This window comes from Plectropomus leopardus, chromosome 23 (genome assembly GCF_008729295.1).
Source record: "Plectropomus leopardus isolate mb chromosome 23, YSFRI_Pleo_2.0, whole genome shotgun sequence".
NCBI lineage: Eukaryota > Metazoa > Chordata > Actinopteri > Perciformes > Serranidae > Plectropomus > Plectropomus leopardus.
The window spans coordinates 5,790,692-5,810,734 of NC_056485.1; the positions used below are offsets into that span (position 1 = coordinate 5,790,692).

Here is a 20,043-nt window from a genome sequence, read left to right on the forward strand (position 1 = left end):
TATCACGGTGAAGTTCATCTTTGTGTGTACAGTACGGCTGCACCTCTGTAATGTCTGAGTGAACTCTGCTCCAGTAAGAGTGGTCTCTACGCAAAGAGGCGGGCTGTTCTCTCACGATGTGAATGCTGTCACATCAATGGTTGCAAGAATAACTGCACTCAGAACAGGACAAATGACTTTTTTTTCTTTCTATAACACTTAAGATAATCTAGGTGATGTCTTAGTAAGAGTGTAGACGTCTATAGGCGATGTGCCAGTGTAAAAGACGTGTAAAAGACAGTGTAATCTCTGTTGCTTCATCAACTCCTCTTATCTTATATCAGCAGACATCATAATGTATTATTACACACATATCTAACAGATATTTTAACTGAAAGCTTATTTATTGGATTGCTGTTAACACATCACTCCATAGATGTTTGATCCTGTAGTTCATTTATTCATTCATAGTACTCCAATCTGCATTTTAAATGGTCTACATAAGGATAAACTAAATTAACTTGTGTAGTGATGGTGCTAATGTAATTTCCTACTAAACAAATAAAAACCAAAACAGTTGTACCAGTAAAAGAAGTTTAAATCTTACCTAGCCAATATTATTTATTGGATTTAATTTTTGCAAGGTTTAGTAGGTTTAAATGCACTTCACAGTGGAAATGGATGGGGCCTTTGCAGTGATCTGTCATACTGTAAACATGTGCAACCTGTAGCAGAGTATATACTTTGATATGAGACACCTCGTCTGAGTGTCACCTTGCAACATGCATCTTTTCACAAGACAGTAGTGATGCAAATTTGTAAGCGTTTTGGGTCTGCTAAGTGTGATCAGATATGTGTGACACCGTTTCAGTTTGACATAACGCCACCAGGATGCTCACTACTCTCATCTCTACAAATACAAAAATACCTTCACTATACAGAGTATTTTTACTCTAGGAACATAAATTAGTCAATCAATCATTGATTTGTCACATGGAATAATACAAATCCAGTGAAATATAATCATTTCCTTTAACTTGCACTGTCTAATTTAGTTTTTTTTGTGTCTCATTACATCATTGGCTGCTGCTTTCCAATTGTCCATGTTTCCAGATGGTTCTGGTAATCCATGGTTTCTAGTTGAGTTATTTCACTGATCACACATCCTGACCCCAACAAAACGGCTGTATGGCCGCTTCTCTGCAACATGGGCTGCACCGCACTGCAGCCACCTCTTTAAGATATTTAGCAATTATGCACTGCAGGAACAGGACAGCACCTCACATTCCCACTGACACACCAGTCTTTGTTCTTAGCATACACCCTCTCCTCTGTCAGCACAGTCCTCAGCTTGGCATACAGAAAAGGAGCCTCCTGGTTGAACTGCGTTGTCCTGGATTTGTTGTTTGTTAGAAAATAATAGTTCCTGCATTATATTGCTCAAAACAAGATCTGTGGTTTGTCATTCTTGAAAAAGATGTTGCTATTAAGTTTGCCCATTGCCATTTCAGTCCACTATACTCAAGAGAAGGCACTGGATGAGAAGGCGGAACTGTTCTATGTTCTCTGCCACAAATTAGTTGCTTTATCGATTGTCATTGGTTCCACCAATCATGTGCAGCCAAGGTGATGCCACAAGGTGCAATTATTGTTAGTTAGGAGTGTAAGTAAAGGTACTCCTACAAACAGGCAAAGAAAATTCGCATATTTTGACTTTGGGTCTTCAGTTGACTGATTTTGTTGGTGTGCTGTGCATTGTGAGTGTACAAGAAAAGTCATGATTAGTCTTTCTGTTCTTTCTGATGGATATAGAGTTTAAGATAGAGAAGTGTTAATTACCAATTAAGTTAAAAAGGGATATTGTAAGCCTTTAATTGCATCAGAGCTTTTGGTAACACTTGTGCAAGTACGTAACAGAATGCTTCAGTGAATTTATCTAAATGTTTGTTTGATGGACACAACTGCCCTAAACTACCATCATGCCCCGTGCGTGATAAGGAAATGATTGTGAAAGAGTTACAGTAAAGTTTTTCTACATCATTTTACACATTCTCTTTCCCAGCTCATCAAATACGGACACTTGGTCAGTGGCCCTATACATCAAATTATGGCGCTCTTGGTACCCCTTCAGAGTCAGTTTTGGAGCCTTGGGCATGGCATGTCAACTTGCGCTTATTACATGCCCAGTGTCTTTTGAAAGTAAATCTCTGCTTTCAAGGAAATGCACAGTTTTTGCTTACTAAATGCATACAGTCTCTTTTCAAAATAATGTTATATACGTTTAAAAAAGCCCTTAATTTTAACATTTACCGCCTTAGGTTTAGGCAACAAACGCAAATGGTTAAGTTTGGGCAATATAAGGGGGTGGTTAGGTTTAGAAAAACACACATCATGGTTTGGCTCAAAATAAGTCTGTTACGAACGTCATATGACATAAGTCACATGTCGTGACACTAGCATAGTATGCTACACAAACATTAGCACCCTGTGTTGTTATTAACTAACTGGATTGACTTTTGATGTCACAATGGACATACACACTGGTCTCCTGGGTGAAAGTTCAGAGTTTGTTTAATGAGTTTACCTCCTTTCGCGCTTGCCTTATGTGGAATTTCTTGCTTTTTATAGTAGGACAGTGGCTTGGAGCATTAAAAAATGTTGTTGCCTCATTTGTTGCATACTCGCACGAAAGGGTGTGAGTATTCAATGAGTTATTAGTAAGATGGGGTTGGATTATCAGCATAGACAGTGACTTTGAGATATTTTTTCATTCATAGTTGTATCTGATGTACTTTGTGGCTGTTGATACATTGTGAAAGTAACACACTGGTGAAAATAGAACCCAGCTGTTTGAGACTTCTCTTTAGGCGAAAATAGACAGTGCAGTAGATGGTGGACTTATTATTATAAAAAAGAAAAAAGAGAGGGTGTTAAAATGAATGGCTGCTGTATCTTTGTGTTTTTATTTTGCATGTTAGTATAAGCACACAAAAAAACAATTATTCAGCCATTGCAATGTCTACTTTCTATATTGACATGGAAGAGGGTAACTCATTTCATTTTTTATTTTTTTTTTTTTTTTTTTTTTTACAAATTCACGGTCAGTCCTCCTGTTCACCACCCACACAAAAGCATAACTGCAGATTCATTTAATAAAACAGATTCACAATTACACCGAAAGCATCTCAGGTTGCTTCCCGAGCTTACTATCTAGTAGAAGCATAAACAATATTCGGCTCCACTTCTCTTCTATTTCCTTTTTGAAAGAAAGACACTGCTGCGTAGTTCAGGTCATCAGAGCCCGCATTCTGTAAAAAATGAAATCTACAGTCACACGTCTTTTCCGAGCTGAAATTTAGAGAAAAACGAAATGCTCACTTTAGAAATAATTTTAAATGAATCACCTCACGCTCTTGTAGAGTCTGTTCTTCACTGGCAGCTGAATGACAGGGACGATATATGCAATCAGGATTTGATCAATATCCTAAAACTTTATTCTGTTTTACCAAAAATGAAATTTTGTATTCTTTCAACATTTTCACACTAGAGCGTTGATCTGTCCCTAAAAATCTCTTTCAGTTGACGCCTGGCCTGGGCCTGAACCACAACAGCAGTTTTGGGGCAGAGCTTGACTAAATACTGGAATTTCCACATGTCCACATTTCCACATTCCACATGTAACTGCCACATACTATGTTATTTTCGGGCACAGATTAATTTAGAAAATTTAGAGAGACAATCGTTTTAGTTATCCAACTTATCCACAATGTTTTGATCTTCATAACGTCGAGAAATGTTAAAGAGAATCTTACTTTTAGTCACTCTGTCAACATCCTCATGAGGTTCATCACTACCTATGAACAAAATAAAGATAAATTTACTTTTAATTGTACCAAAATGACATCATTCTCATTTTAAAGATCATTAAATAACCATAAATGATGTTCTTGTAGGGCAATTATTAAATTAGCAAATGTAGAGCTTTATAACGGATTGTATAATCATTTTACCTTTAACAATTAAATGTCTCACACCGAAAGCTGGCAGGTCGTCATCGTAATAGACACAGAGATACAGTCCAAAGTCACACGATTCGACTTTCTTTATAGAGAGAAACGTACTGAAGGTGGTGGACGTCATAGAAAAATGTCTATGTTTAAATTCGTCACTGTATGATGGCTTGATAAGCGACTTGCTCGTATAGGAGATCAAGCTGACTTTGCTGTTGTTGACCACTCTGAGCCAGAATGTCGGAGAGTCTGATGTCTTATTGCATATGAGTGTGACATCCTCACCAGTCTGGACCTCCACGGTCTGAGACTCAGCATCTGAGACAGAGATCAAGCCTGAGACACACAGCAGAAGCAAAAAGACAGAAAACAATATCTCTTAATGAATATTATAATATATATTATAATAAGTTTTAATTTTGAGAGAAATGTATTGTCAGCACTTACTGATGCTACAGATGATTAAAGTTTTTATCAAGGTCCAGTTCATTGTAGAGCGAACGATGGCAGCTCTGTAATGTCCAGCTGTGCTCCACGAAGAGTGCTGTCAACATAAGAGGCGGGGTTTTTGTGTTGATGGCGTGGCAGAGCAGGGTGGAGGTAAAAAAAAAATAAAGACCTTTATTCTGTTTTCTGTCAAGTGGAAGTGCCTCCAGAGACTCAGAGCTACCGGAGCTTCGTGATGATCGGCAGATCCAGTCCGGAAACTGTGCAAAAGACACACTCCAAACGGACACACTCATATATCTCAGTATTTAATCGTAGCCTAAATTATGGAAGTGCAACTGACTATTGAAACTACAGCCTCTTCATGCAAGATGTCACCTCTGCGGGGGTTAATGTGATTATATTTCTAAATAATTAACACGTGTATATATAGCTGCCTTTACTTTAGCTGCGTTGCAATCTGTCAAGTCTTAAACGATGGTTTCATATGAGGATGTGAAAGTGCCATACTGCTTCAAGCATCTTTTCACAAGTTTGATAGATGCTCACACATATGTGAAGATAAAATAGTGTTCATATCTGTCAGAGGTGTAAAGATAAAGATGTTTCCCTGATGCAGACAGAGCTGTTTGACAGCAAAATGCAAAAATGTACAAGTGGGTGTCATTAATGGAGTACATTTTTAATTCAGACATGAAAGTCAATTCAGACATCACAGTTAAACATTTCAAGTTCCTACTTTCCCCGGAGGCCATAAGACTCGGCCTAATTGTGGCCGACTGTCGGTTGACTTTGGCTGTGTTCCGGCTCCATGGCGCCAAAATGTGAGCCAGTTTTCGCTTGTTTATATTTGCCAAATCTGGCTCAGATTTTAATCTGTTACAGATGTGGGACTTTTCTGACTGAGAAACTGCAGCCGGAAAAAACGACAGCTAGCACCAAAACATGTTCTGGCCTACTGATGGTCACCAAAACTGGGCCAAATTAGGCACTGTACACACAGACCTATCTTGGCTGGGGCATGGCTGCTTGATGGTTGACAAATTTGCCACAAGTGGACACTGTAGACACAGGCCTGTCCCGCTTTAGACACAGCTGCCTGATAAAATGGCAGCCAGCACCAAAACATGTTCTTTTTTCAAAATTGGGTATTGTAGACATGAGCCTATTCTGGCTGAGACAAGCACCAAAACCTATTCTGGCCCTATGATGGTTGCCAAATCTGGGCCAAATTGAGAATAGGCTTTAGCAGACTGAGGCACGGCTGCTTGACGGTTGCCAAGATTTAGGTAGACATGGGCCTATCCTGGCTGAGGCATGGCTGAAGGAATGAGGCCAGTTTATTTGACCTGTCATTAATTCTGACTCATAGCCTGGTTGAGCAAATGGGCATGGCCCAATTTATTTCTTCTGATGTGCTGAGCTTGGGCCAATGTTCGGCCAGGTCATTTTAGCTGCATGAAATATGTTTCTTTTTTAAAACATCTTTACAAATGTAGAATCTGTTCACCTTCACTACTTGACTGTAGAAAGCCAGCCAGTATTCTCTGCTTCATTAAGCCTTTATTTTGCAGAACTTTGATCTCACAGGCCTCATGACTTTCACCTCAGTTGTTCTGTGACCACATGGTGCTGTGTCTTCCTGTCAAACAAGTGAGGTTTACCTCAGTGACTCCTCCACTGCTGCAGACCTGCATCTGTCTGTTGTCTGCTGACAGTCACCAAATCAGAATAAGATTTGCAAGACAGAGTGAAAGAGAGAGATGACGGTAAAAGCACTTTCAAAAAGATCACGTTTAGTCATTTTATGTTATTTTTTCAATAAGAAAATAGTAAGTCTTTTCATCACTGTCCCAACTGACTCCTCCATCAAACACCATCATCTTTCGTTCTCACAATTAAAACTATAGCAGAGATCCCAGAATATACCTGAATATAGAATATTTATTAGAAAATTACATTTTTTTTGACAGTGGTGGTCCTCTTTTAGTATCAGTTTAATATGACAAAGCATCAGTTCCACAATAAGCTGCAGTTCCAGTCGTTTCCTGAGTCTATCTGGGGGCAGCATACACAACATTTGGCTCCGGCTGGTTCTCTGATGGAGGCCTTCTGATGCTTTTTGCTCTTGGTTTGAAACTCAGTGCTGCATAGTTCAGAGCATTAGAGCCCAGATTCTGTAAATAAACACAGAAACAGTCACTCGATAAAACATAAAGTCATTGACGATGATAAATGACTTGAATCAGACGAAATATAAAAATAGACCCAAGATAAAAATGTGCTGACCTCACTGTGTTGTGGATTGTGTCCCTCCTTACGAGCTAAATGACAAAAACAGAACACCTGGTCACTTAATGGTTCAAATATTCTGCTGTTAAAACTTTTTGGCAAACAGGAAGTTATGTATTTGCAAAAGTACCTGTTTTAAGTTTCCTGATTTTGACAACCAGACCAATGACGACTGTAACGAGGAAAATTACCAGAGCGCCCAGGATCACACTCGTCATGCTTGTTTTTTCACCCATCTCTTCTACAAGAAACATCATTACAGAAATGTTTTCTTTAGTATTCAACCTCTTATGGGATGAGGGCAAAAGAACATCCTTACCTTGAACCTTTAAAAATGTTGCACTGACAATTGCTGCGTTTCACCTGAGCGAGATCCACAGAAATACAGTCCAGAGTCAGATAAATTCACTTGTTTGATCACGAGGAAGAGGGTAGAGCTGTTGGATGTCATATTAAATCTGGCATCTTGGAATCCCTCACAGGACGAAGCTTTGACTTCAGAGCTCCACATAGAGGAGATACAGGTGGCAGTGGGTCTGTCGGCCAGTCTGAACCAGAATATACGGTCGATAAAAGGTTTGGTGTAGTTGGAGCACATCAGTGTGGCTTGTTCACCAGGCTGGACCTCCACAGTGTGGAACTCCGAAACAGAGACAGACATCAAACCTGAAATAAATGACACATTTTTTTCATTAATTGAACACAATGCACCTTAATAGTGTTATTGATGAACGATGAGCTCTGGTAGATTACTGCACTGCATGACAACCATTAATCTGAGAGCAAAAAGTGTACTTACTGCAGGTCCAGATGAAAGCTGTTATCACGGTGAAGTTCATCTTTGTGTGTACAGTACGGCTGCACCTCTGTAATGTCTGTAAGTGAACTCTGCTCCACAGAGTGGTCTCTACGCAAAGAGGCGGCTGTTCTGATAGTTTTCCGGCTGCTCACACTTATGATGTGAATGCTTTTATGACAGTGGTTGCAGCAGTAGTTTGCTTGCAAGGCTTAGTAGGTTCAGAGCACATGTGGGCTTAACCTGCTGGTTTAGCTGCGATGTGTCATGTCTTAAACATGTGCAACCTTTAGTACAGAAAATGCTCTACAAATACAAAATATTGTAACTTTCGTTCTGTGGGAGCATGAAGGTGTTTTCTGTGTGTGGTTATGATGCGGATGCAGTGATACGGTTGGTGGGTGTTGTTCAGTAGCAAGAAAATAGTTCCTACGTGATATTATATATATATATATTTTTTTTTTAAACATATTTTTATTGACTTTTCAACATAAATGAGATTTAACAACATAGTGCCATTTACATTCTCAGCATTCTTAGTAATGACAAATAAAGTAATAAAAAAAAATGATAAAGAAAATAAAATGCATGTTTGAGAAACAAAACAAAACACCACCACCCACTTCCAAGTTTTTACATGGGCTGTCAAGTAACATCCAGCTGAATCCACACTCCCTCTAAGACCGGTTTCCTAAATTCCCAGCCTCCTCAGGTAGAAGAAAAGAAAATAAATAAATAAATAAATAAATAAATAATAATAATAAAATAATAATAATAATAATAATAATATAATAATAAAATGAAAAATAAATAGATAAATAAACAAATAAATACATCCTGTCCCACGGATAAGGCATAGACACTTTACACCGGATAAGTCACAAAAATAATCTAGGATCTAAGAGATAGAAAGAGTATTCCAATCCAGTGTAAATCTCCCCTTTTTAATGATGTCACGTAAGGATGGAGCCAAATACCTTAGGAAGGCTGACCAGGATCTCTCAAACAGTTCATCATCGCCCTTTACATGTGCAGTTAGTCTTTCCAATGGTAAGATACTATAGGTCTCATGAAGCCACTGTTTGACTGAGGGAGGCCTCTCACTGATCCACTGCTTTAAGATACATCTTCTAGCCAAAAGTAAAAGTTTATCACAAAGTTTGAAGTTCACTTTGCTTAAGGACAGTTTTAGAGGGCAAGCCCAAGATAAAGAGACCTGGGTCTTTAGCTACCTTTACTGAAAAAATCTTACCCAATTCGTGTGCTATATTACTCCAAAATTTAGAAATCCCGGGACACTCCCAAAAATTGTGAAAGTATGTTCCAATATTTCTTTTGCATTTATTACAAAGTGGGGAGATCTGGTTATTTATTTTGTTACGTATCACAGGTGTGATATGGCATCTGTGCAAAATTTTGAATTGAGTTTCTCTCATTCGGTTGCAGATAAAAGTAGACTTAACAGAAGAGATTACTTCTTCCCAATCATCCTCAATATATTCACCACCGAGATCACCCTCCCATTTCTGTATAACCTTACGTATGTCTGAGGGATCTACAGAGCAGAATAATGAATAGGAGTGCGGCAGAAAATGTTTTGTATCTCTTCGTTTCAATATAAATAAATCTATGTCGCTAAAAAGAGGCGTGTCTGGAGGGAAGTTTTCCATTTTCGACTGGATAAAATGCCGGACCTGTAGGTACCCAAAAAAATGTGCTGAGGGGATGCTGTATTTTTCTTGCAGTTGCTGAAAAGACATCAGTATGTTTTCCTGATACAAATCTCCAAGAAGCCTGATCCCTTTTGTATGCCATATATCGAATACACTATTTCTAACTACAGGGGCAAACCCTTCATTTTTAGTCAATGGTATTAGACCATATGCTGGCGTGTTCTTCCTTACAAATTTAATCATATCTTGCCAGGCTTTAATAGTATTGTAAATGATAAGGTTGTTCTTGATTTCGGGGGTAGTTCTAGCAGCACTCGTTAGCTTACTTAATAGAGAGAAGGGAGTAGTAAACCATTCATCTTTGCTGGTCACTGAGTTTAAGTGTGACTGCAGCCATCCCCAAATTATGCGGGTGTGGCATGCCCAATTATAAAATCTCAAATTGGGTAGGGCTAAGCCTCCTCGTCCTCCTGGCAGCTGTAAAGTTTTCATCCTAATCCTAGGTTTTTTATTGTGCCAGATGAATCTTGAAAATGTTCTCTCCAGGTCCAAAAGTACTTTCTTGGGTATCCATAACGGAAGCATCTGTAAGGGGTAGAGTAATCTGGGGAGTATGCTCATTTTTATCAAGCTAATTCTGCCTATCCACGAGAGAGGGAGGTCATGCCATCTCTCCAGGTCTTTTTTAATAGCTCCAATTGTAGATGTGAAATTAAGTTTCCACAGATCCTCAACATTGGGTGACACTTTAATTCCAAGATAGACAAAGCCAGATGTGGCCCATCTAAACGGGAAATTAGGCATCGAATTAATACTTCCAAAGTTTCCTAAAGGCATAGCTTCAGATTTAGCGTAATTTACTTTGTAACCTGATATTAAACTAAATGCATTTATAACTGATAGAATAGCCGGAACTGAAATCTCAGGACTTGTGACAAAAAGTATAATGTCGTCCGCATATAAAGCCATCTTGTGTACAGTCCTGCCCAAAGTAACACCATGTATATCTTTGTGGTTTCTAATACGTTCTGCAAGAGGCTCTAGTGTAAGGGCAAAAAGGAGGGGGGAAAGGGGGCAGCCCTGTCGCGTCCCTCTGTGAAGTGGGAAAGGAGAAGAGCGGACACCATTGGTCAGGACGCAGGCCTCAGGAGAATGATAAATTATTTTAATCCAGTTTAAGAATTCCCCCCCTAATCCAAATTTATCAAGAACATCCCACATGAACCCCCATTCCACCCTGTCAAACGCCTTTTCGGCATCTAATGAAATGGCAAGCGTTTTTTGTTTTGTTTGTGAGGAATATTGTATGATATTAAGAAGCCTCCGAACATTAGAATATGAGAGCCTATTCTTGATGAACCCTGTCTGGTCAGCGTTTATAAGTAAGGGTAGATAATCTTCCAGTCTCCTAGCTAGAATCTTAGAGAGCAATTTGCTATCTACATTTATAAGGCTTATAGGTCTGTATGAGCCACACTCGTCTGGTGGTTTGTTTTTTTTAGGATTAGGGAAATATTAGCTAAATTTAGTGTAGGTGGAAGGTATATATTTTCTTGAGTAACCCAGTCATGATGTTTGGAAAGAGACATTGCTGTTGCCTTTTAAAAAAAAAGTATTTTTAGAACACCACAAGTAAAGTGCCATCTGGTTTCATGATATTGGAATATCTACGGCCAATATCTCCGACACTTGACAGCTCAAAATCTAGATTAATCTGTATTAATGACTAACCCTGCAGGTAAGAAGGAAAATACATATTTGTGGTTTTAGGGCAGGCTATCCCTTTAACAGTATTTGTTAAAAAGGTCGCTGAATGAGAAGGCAGTCTTCTCTGTTTCTGTGCATCTGATTGGTTGTTGGTTCAATTGTCATTTGTTCCAACAATCGTGCAGCTAACGTGGTGCCACAAGCTGCAGCTCAATTATTGTTAATTGCCGTAAAATTTCAATTCATGGCCCAGGATATAATTTGGTTAAATCGCTGAACTCAACAGGCTTATATCTGGGACGGGCCTTTATTTCCTTTCACACAAAACTGTTGCCTAGCAGAGATGGAATACAATCAAGCAGTATATGGCAGTATATTTATATGTATCTGTGATCTAAGCAACTAATAAACGATATCTTCAGCAAGTAGCCAACAATCTGGTTTTGTACATCCCAAAAAAACGAACCAATGGCAGCCAGACTGGGCCTCTAATTGAGACAGGTGTTTATATGTCAAAATTTTTTTCTTTAATTTTTACGGTTTGTTTAGATAATTTTTGGAAAGGTACCACTGTGTGCAGGCAGAAAAACAGGATTGTTCGTTGTCTCACGTAGCCAGATTTTGTTGGTTTTTAGTCCATTGTGTGTGTGTATATGGAAAGTAAATCTTTGAGTTCTTTTTGTTAGTTAATTACTTCATTCGTGTCAAATTAAAAGCCCTCTAGATTTCCATACATGATTGGGCCAAATAAGGGTTTTGACGTAGTGTTGTTAGTGTGCTTTGTGGTTGTTGCTACACTGTAAAAGAAACAGTGCAGCTGGAGAAAGTAGAACTCGGCTAAAGGGAAATCTTGGTTTAGACTTCTCTTTTAGATGGTATCGACAGCGCTGTTGTCTTACAGTAGACTTTTTACATGTACAGGACATAAAAAAAACACATGTACAAATGAGTTACTGTTGTATTTTTGTACTTTCATCCCCCATACCACTGCAGACACACAGCATATTAAGTGAACATTTCAAATATCTGCTTTCTGTATTCATGTGCTCTAATTACTTATTTAAAAGAAGAGCATACACAACATTTCACTCCTCTTCTCTTCTCTTCTTTCTTCATTTCTTTTCTTTTTTTCGGAAATTCACCGTTGCATAGTTCAGCTCATCAGAGCCCGGATTCTGTAAAACATATATATATATATATTTTTTATTTAGCGTCTTTGCGAACTGAAATTAAGATAAAAATCAAATGCACTCAGTTAATGGCTAGATATAATCTAAAATTATACACTGATAAGTAAATTTAAACATTGAGTCACCTCACGCTGCCGAGGATTCTGTTCTGCACCGGCAGCTGAATGACAAAGAAAATATGTGCAATCAGGATTTGACACTAAATATCTTAAAATGCTGCAGTTACTTTGTTTCACTCAAGTTGGAAATTACAGCCCGGCCCAGCCTGAACACAGCGGGTCAAGTTGGGCTCAGAAGGTTTGAGCAGATCAAAGTTCAAATTCCTCAAATGTTAAAAATGTGGACTAAAAAAAACCCACAAGCAAACAAACATAGAACTGTAGCTTTCAGGAAATACCTTTCTGAAGTTTTCTGTTTTTAACAACCAGAACGATGATGACCATCAAGAGAAAAACAGTCAGAGCTCCCAGGATCACACTCATCAGCATCATTACTCCATCACCCTCTGCTCAAAGCAAATAAAATAGATTCAGTCTCTATTTTCTATTTACTGGCTTGAGAGCTGAGAGAACAGTACATTTACTCAAGTTTAACTGTTTTTCTCTTAAAACGAAGAAACGGGAATCTGCACAATCAAATAAATCTTACTTTTAGACTTTGTTTCAGCATTATTATGAAGTTCAGAACTGCCTGTTAACAAAATGAGGATATTAGATATGTTCTCTGAAAGCACTGACTAAGTTAGCAAATGTTGAAAGACAGTCATTCTAATTATCCAAGTTTTCAACATTGTTTTAACCTCAAAAAGACTGGCAGTGAATCTACATAATGTTGAGAAATGTTACAGAGAATCTCACTTTTAGCCACTGTTAATGTCCTATGAACAAAATGAAGATAAAGTTACTCTTACTTGTACTCAAAATGGCATTACTCTTGATTAAAAAATGTTTAAATATCTATATATTATATACTTTGAGGGCAATTATTCAATTTGCAACCAAACATATTGTATACTATTTTTCTCTAAATAAACAAATATAGATAGAAATGGATTTCACAACAATCTTACCTTTAACATTTAAATATTGTGTGCAGAACAATGCCCGGCCTCCTGAGTAATCGCCACAGAAATACATTCCAGAGTCGGATAACTCCACTTGTTTAATTTCGAGAGAGGAATCAGAGGTGTTGGATCTCATATTAAATTTTCCATTTTGACAGCTATCACAGTAAGATGGCGTTCCGGTATCATCGATCTTGGTGGAGATCCAGATGGCCTTGGTTTTGTTGACGACTTTGAACCAGAATTTTACAGAGCCGGACATCTTAGAGCATGTGAGATTGATGTCCTCACCAAGCAGGACGTCCACAGTCTGAGACTCAGCAGCTGAGACAGAAATCCAGCCTGAAACACACAGCAGAGACTTACAGAAGGATGAGAAAAAACCCTTTTGACAAATGTATTAATAAGCAAATAATTTGTAATTCTAAGTTGAGAGATGTGTGCCAGTACTTACTGAAGCTGCAGATGATTGAAGCTGTTATTAAGGTCCAGTTCATCATAGTGTGAACGACAGCAGCTCTGCAGTCTGACTGGGCTTCAGGACGGCTGCTCTGAACTTAAGAGGTGGAAGTTTTCTCTCTCTTATCCAGTTTTTAAATTTACCACAAACATGCGGCAGTGACACAGACTGTTGCTGCAAAGTGATTATCACAAGAGATATGAGGCAAAGTTATTTTTGGAGTTATTTCATATGAAGCTACCAAAGTAATGTTCCAACGAAATAAAAAAAAAAAAAAAAAAATGTACATCAGATACACAGAGGACTTTTTTCTAAGATGGCCCCAACTTCTATGCAAAATAATATTCACATAACCTTGATTAGCCATAAAAATGATTTTAGCAGACAGGTAAGAGATGTTAAGAACTGTAATCCTTAAAAGACATATAGGAGGTGATTTGAACACCAATGTACAGAACTATAGATTATAGTTTACATGTTTTAAGTGCTATTTCTAAAATAACAGGCCCATGGTGAGAGTTTTAAATAATGTGATGAATGACAGATGTGTGCTTCTGTATCTGAAGCTTAACATTCTCACAGTCTGCAAGTCAGAAACTTCCTATTTTCTGTGTTTTATCTATTCACAGACTTAAGTGGTTTACCATACGCGTGCTGGTCATGCTTGTTTGTTCTCAACAAGCCATTGGTATCCATGACAACTGAATTAAGTCTCCACCACGCGTAAAGTTGGAGGGTATCATGTTTGTTCATATGCAAAGCCAAAGCTCACGATTAATGTGCTCCCGCGGTACGGTCCGATCGTCAAGACTGAAGAGATTTCACACTGTACATGTAAAAACATCCTGTCAGCCCCTCCGGCCCATCCTGGCTATTGACAATGGACAATTATCAATAAAGATTTGTTTTCAAAGTATTTTAACCGTTTGAAACATGAGCCAATTGTAAGGCGATGAGCAATCAAAGAAGAAATTACCCAAATATTAACAAGAAATTTGTAAAAAGTACAAGAAAATCACTTGGAAAAAAAAAAGTCAAAAATTAAGTTGGAAATGACCTGGACACGTTAACATTTATGATAATTCTGTAGCATAATTTTAAATGTCATTTTGATAATTTTTATATAATAAATAATTGTATTGTTATTTTATTATATTTTATAATTATTATCATTTTCCCTACCTTTTTTTCTTTTTTTTCCCTCTGGACAATTTGTGCTCAAGCATTTAAAAAACTATTTTTCTTATTCTACTCATTTCTTTCTTTCTTCTGTCATTTGTTTATTTTGTACCAAATTGCTCCTTGCCTTTTTCTGCGTGTCATAAATCTATGTTTCTATGACTCTACATATCCATAAATTCTCACAGCAGTGGCTCCCTGAGCCTCGTGTTGCTGTTTTGGCTCCAGATATGAAATTATATCCCAACTCATGGAGTCTGTCGTGTATGATGGCGTAAAAGGGCCATTGTGGATTGAAAATAAAATAAAGTAAAATAAAAAAAATGGAGGGCAGGACTCTGAGAAAACAAATCAGAATCTGTTATCTCCATCCCAGCAGGTGTAAGTAACAAGTATTTGACATTTTCTAAGTAAGATGCTGGCAGATGCACCTGCTGCAGCTTTTATGTAATCTGTCATGTCCTCCACATGTGCAACCTGCAGAGTGGATGGTTTCATATGAGGATGTGAAAGTGTCACGCTGTGTCGGGCATCTTTTCACAAGTCTGATAGATGCTCACACACATGTGGGGATAAAACAGGGTTTGAGTAAGTCAGAAGTGTGAAGATACAGATATCTCCTTGACACAGACAGTGCTGTCAGTCAGCAGAGCGTAACAGTAAACATGCAGGCGTCATAGAAGTCTATATTCATAAAAACAAATGCCAGTTTTTTAAATATACGTTTTTACTACAGACATGGCAGTTGAAATATCCAGTTCCTTTATTACTACATGAATTATTACAATTAGGCATAAGCCTAAGTGCACCTGTTGCCAAAAAAATAGATCTAAAAATTCCTTCATTCCTGTTTCCATTCATACTTTAACCACCAATAGTAGGAGGACGTAACTACTTTGGTCGTCCATTACGTGTGATGACGATGATGATGATGATGATAATGATTACATGGCGACAGTAACAGTACATGTTGCATTATAGTAGGATGATGATGATGTTGATGATGAGGATGACAGCGTGACAGTAACAGTACACATTGTACTTGTAGTATTGATGATGTTGCTGTTGATGACTGGTTGACAGTAGCATACATATTATATTGTAGTATTGACACTGTTGATACTGTTTGATTGTGATAGTAACAGTACATACTGTACTGTTTGATCTTGCCTTTGGACACCTCCCTTTCAACATATGCATGAGACTGTTATATCATCTCCCTCAACATCATCATAGAGAGCAATTACTAATTTCACACCTACCATTATTGTAATATGGCATGCATCTGTTTCTATTATTGCTGTGCCTCTCTCCCCCTCTCTCTTTCTCTTTCCTTTTTTGCCATGATTGTATTTCATTTGCTATTTATGACATCTATTGCTCGTCTGTCCGTCCTGGAAGAGGGATCCCTCATCATCCTCTACTCCTCTTCCTGAGGTTTCTTCCTTTTTTTTCCCCGTTACAGTGGTTCTTTTTGGGGAGCTTTTCCTTGGGTGATGTGAGGGTCTAAGGGCAGAGGGATGTTGTACACTGTAAAGCCCTCTGAGGCAAACCATGTTTTATTTATATAGCCCATTATCACATGGGCTTGACTACTTGTGAGCTGTATTACAGCATTGGCCTTTATGGTGCTTGTCCTGATGTTGCATTTTTGTGACTATGATGACCTGTTGATGGTCCTTTATTGCAGAAATGGTTACGTTATGATGTCATTTTTAACGCCCACTGAATTATTATAGGCCCTATGGAGTTAAGGTAGAGTCTGTGTCACATTGTGCTATGTGTTTTTTTTTAGAATTATGTTTTTACACTTGCTGCATCACAAATTGCCCTCTGGGACAAACAGTCAGTTGAACATAATATGTTATTTTGCAAAAAATATCTACAAATGTGGAATCTTTTGGAGGAACATTTAAAATATCTGCTTTCTGTATTCATGTGCTCTAATTACTTCTTTAATAGACGAGCATACACAACATTTGACTTCTCTTCTCTTCTCTTCTTTTTATTTTTTTTTTTAGAGTCTTTGCAAACTGAAATTGAGATAAAAAAAAAAAAAAAAAAGAAATCTAAACTTATACACTGATAAGTAAATTTAAACATTGAGTCACCTCACGCTGCCGAAGATTCTGTTCTGCACCGGCAGCTGAATGACAAAGAAAATATGTGCAATCAGGATTTGACACTAAATATCTTCAAATGCTGCAGTTATGCTGTTTTAGTCAAGTTGGAAATTACAGCCCGGCCAGCCTGAACACAGCGGGTCAAGCTGGGCTCTGAAGGTTTGAGCAGAAGATCAAAGCTCAAATTCCTCAAACGTTAAAAATGTGGACTAAAAAAACCCCACAAGCAAACAAACATAGAACTGTAGCTTTCAGAAAATACCTGTCTGAAGTTTTCTGTTTTTAACAACCAGAACGATGATGACCATCAAGAAAAAAACAGTCAGAGCTCCCAGGATCACACTCATCAGCATCATTACTCCATCACCCTCTGCTCAAAGCAAATAAAATAGATTCAGTCTCTATTTTCTATTTACTGGCTTGAGAGCTGAGAGAACAGTACATTTACTCAAGTTTAACTGTTTTTCTCTTAAAACGAAGAAACGGGAATCTGCACAATCAAATAAATCTTACTTTTAGACTTTGTTTCAGCATTATTATGAAGTTCAGAACTGCCTGTTAACAAAATGAGGATATTAGATATGTTCTCTGAAAGCACTGACTAAGTTAGCAAATGTTGAAAGACAGTCATTCTAATTATCCAAGTTTTCAACATTGTTTTAACCTCAAAAAGACTGGCAGTGAATCTACATAATGTTGAGAAATGTTACAGAGAATCTCACTTTTAGCCACTGTTAATGTCCTATGAACAAAATGAAGATAAAGTTACTCTTACTTGTACTCAAAATGGCATTACTCTTGATTAAAAAATGTTTAAATATCTATATATTATATACTTTGAGGGCAATTATTCAATTTGCAACCAAACATATTGTATACTATTTTTCTCTAAATAAACAAATATAGATAGAAATGGATTTCACAACAATCTTACCTTTAACATTTAAATATTGTGTGCAGAACAATGCCCGGCCTCCTGAGTAATCGCCACAGAAATACATTCCAGAGTCGGATAACTTCACTTGTTTATTTCGAGAGAGGAATCAGAGGTGTTGGATCTCATATTAAATTTTCCATTTTGACAGCTATCACAGTAAGATGGCGTTCTGGTATCATCGATCTTGGTGGAGATCCAGATGGCCTTGGTTTTGTTGACGACTTTGAACCAGAATTTTACAGAGCCGGACATCTTAGAGCATGTGAGACTGATGTCCTCACCAAGCAGGACGTCCACAGTCTGAGACTCAGCAGCTGAGACAGAAATCCAGCCTGAAACACACAGCAGAGACTTAGAGAAGGATGAGAAAAAACCCTTTTGACAAATGTATTAATAAGCAAATAATTTGTAATTCTAAGTTGAGAGATGTGTGCCAGTACTTACTGAAGCTGCAGATGATTGAAGCTGTTATTAAGGTCCAGTTCATCATAGTGTGAACGACAGCAGCTCTGCAGTCTGACTGGGCTTCAGGACGGCTGCTCTGAACTTAAGAGGTGGAAGTTTTCTCTCTCTCTTATCCAGTTTTTAAATTTACCACAAACATGTGGCAGTGACACAGACTGTTGCTGCAAAGTGATTATCACAAGAGATATGAGGCAAAGTTATTTTTGGAGTTATTTCATATGAAGCTACCAAAGTAATGTTCCAACGAAATTAAAAAAAAAAAAAAAATGTACATCAGATACACAGAGGACTTTTTCTAAGATGGCCCCAACTTCTATGCAAAATAATATTCACATAACCTTGATTAGCCATAAAAATGATTTTAGCAGACAGGTAAGAGATGTTAAGAACTGTAATCCTTAAAAGACATATAGGAGGTGATTTGAACACCAATGTACAGAACTATAGATTATAGTTTACATGTTTTAAGTGCTATTTCTAAAATAACAGGCCCATGGTGAGAGTTTTAAATAATGTGATGAATGACAGATGTGTGCTTCTGTATCTGAAGCTTAACATTCTCACAGTCTGCAAGTCAGAAACTTCCTATTTTCTGTGTTTTATCTATTCACAGACTTAAGTGGTTTATCATACGCGTGCTGGTCATGCTTGTTTGTTCTCAACAAGCCATTGGTATCCATGACAACTGAATTAAGTCTCCACCAAAACCCTTACCCAGAATAAAAGATACACACAACTATAGTGTGTTTGCACTCGTTGGTCATTGTATAGTATGGCATGCTTGAGTGACTGTAAACAGACCAAAGATCTCTGTTTTCAACGTATTTTTCTATATGCAGTATTCACTGGAGGGGACTGCATACCCCTGCATACAGAACTGGTACCAAGTTGGTGGAAGAAGTGCACTAAAGCTGAGGCTTGCCATTTAGACTAAGCAAGGCCTTGCAGTCTTGGGGGCAAGGCAAGGTGGTCTTCCCGCTTCCCCATATTAAAACTTGGACCAACACAAGGAGAACCACTTCGGTTGGGGCTTGTATTCAGTCTTAACACTGAGGACGATTCAGAACCCCCATTAGCCATCCATGAAAGTCAGTTCAGTAATCAGAAATTCAGAGATTGACTTCCTCAATGGCACAACCTTTAACGGTCCATGCTTTATATCCACCTGACAGCTTGGCACCAAAGTCTTTTTTAAACCGACTGACTTGAACACCCTGCTACACTGCTTCTGCTTACATCCATGACATACATCGAAAAATCTCAGCTCACATGGTTCCAAAGGACCTTTTCAAGGACTAAGGGTCGTGACTCAGCCTCTGTCATGCTTCTAAAGGCTCGTCGAATGGACCAGGAAACAGGTCTACGGATTGGCAATTCCTCAGCTTCAGTGCCAGGGGATGAAGGGGGCAAACTGATTTGCTTAACTTGTACCTTTCATGGCATCCTATTTCTCTCATGCAACCTAGTTGACGAGACCGACCAGGAGGAACATGGAGAGCATGACCCTACAAAGCGCTGTCTAAATAGTGTCATTTTCCGAAAAGAACCACAATCTTGGTGACATGCTGATGCGACCGAGGCCTCACTCATCAGTGACCCAGACCTGCTCACGATTGAGTCATGAGTGGGTCTTTTATTCGCCCATTTCCACTATCAGCTACCCTCCTGCTCCTGTGTTGTTCTCAACAGATTTTGGTGTCAGCTCTGTTAAAAGAATAGATT

At 38.2% G+C, this 20,043-nt stretch overlaps 2 protein-coding genes and 2 pseudogenes across 4 annotated transcripts in view; 1 reads left to right on the forward strand and 3 right to left on the reverse strand.

Moving 5' to 3' along the window:
- The window catches only part of LOC121962270, a 42,550-nt gene that overhangs the window by 6,676 nt on the left and 15,831 nt on the right, over positions 1-20,043 (forward strand). The gene's annotated exons all lie outside the window — the stretch shown is intronic.
- LOC121962273 lies at positions 6,417-7,605 on the reverse strand (annotated as a pseudogene).
- On the reverse strand, positions 11,855-16,940 carry LOC121962269. Of its 2 annotated transcripts, XM_042512497.1 has the most exons (7): positions 16,908-16,940; positions 13,612-13,791; positions 13,164-13,499; positions 12,743-12,784; positions 12,492-12,599; positions 12,220-12,254; positions 11,855-12,079 (listed from the first exon to the last, which is right to left on the reverse strand). In XM_042512497.1, the coding sequence occupies exons 2-7, from the start codon at positions 13,655-13,657 to the stop codon at positions 12,017-12,019; spliced, it is 630 nt and encodes a 209-aa protein (XP_042368431.1). In that variant the 5' UTR covers positions 13,658-13,791; positions 16,908-16,940; the 3' UTR covers positions 11,855-12,016. The 2 variants fall into 2 exon arrangements, with proteins under 2 accessions (XP_042368431.1, XP_042368432.1); XM_042512498.1 differs by lacking the exons at positions 12,743-12,784; positions 16,908-16,940 and having other exon boundaries at positions 13,612-13,820.
- LOC121962397 lies at positions 16,904-18,384 on the reverse strand (annotated as a pseudogene).

What these genes read in the sequence shown, in the direction of transcription:
- LOC121962269 (XM_042512497.1), bottom strand. Translation starts at nt 13,657, where the DNA reads ATGATGAACTGGACCTTAATAACAGCTTCAATCATCTGCAGCTTCA. An exon ending in TTCAATCATCTGCAGCTTCA is followed by an intron (nt 13,500 to 13,611) that starts GTAAGTACTGGC and finishes TGTGTGTTTCAG; the next exon opens with GCTGGATTTCTGTCTCAGCT. An exon ending in ACAATATTTAAATGTTAAAG is followed by an intron (nt 12,785 to 13,163) that starts GTAAGATTGTTG and finishes TTTTGTTAACAG; the next exon opens with GCAGTTCTGAACTTCATAAT.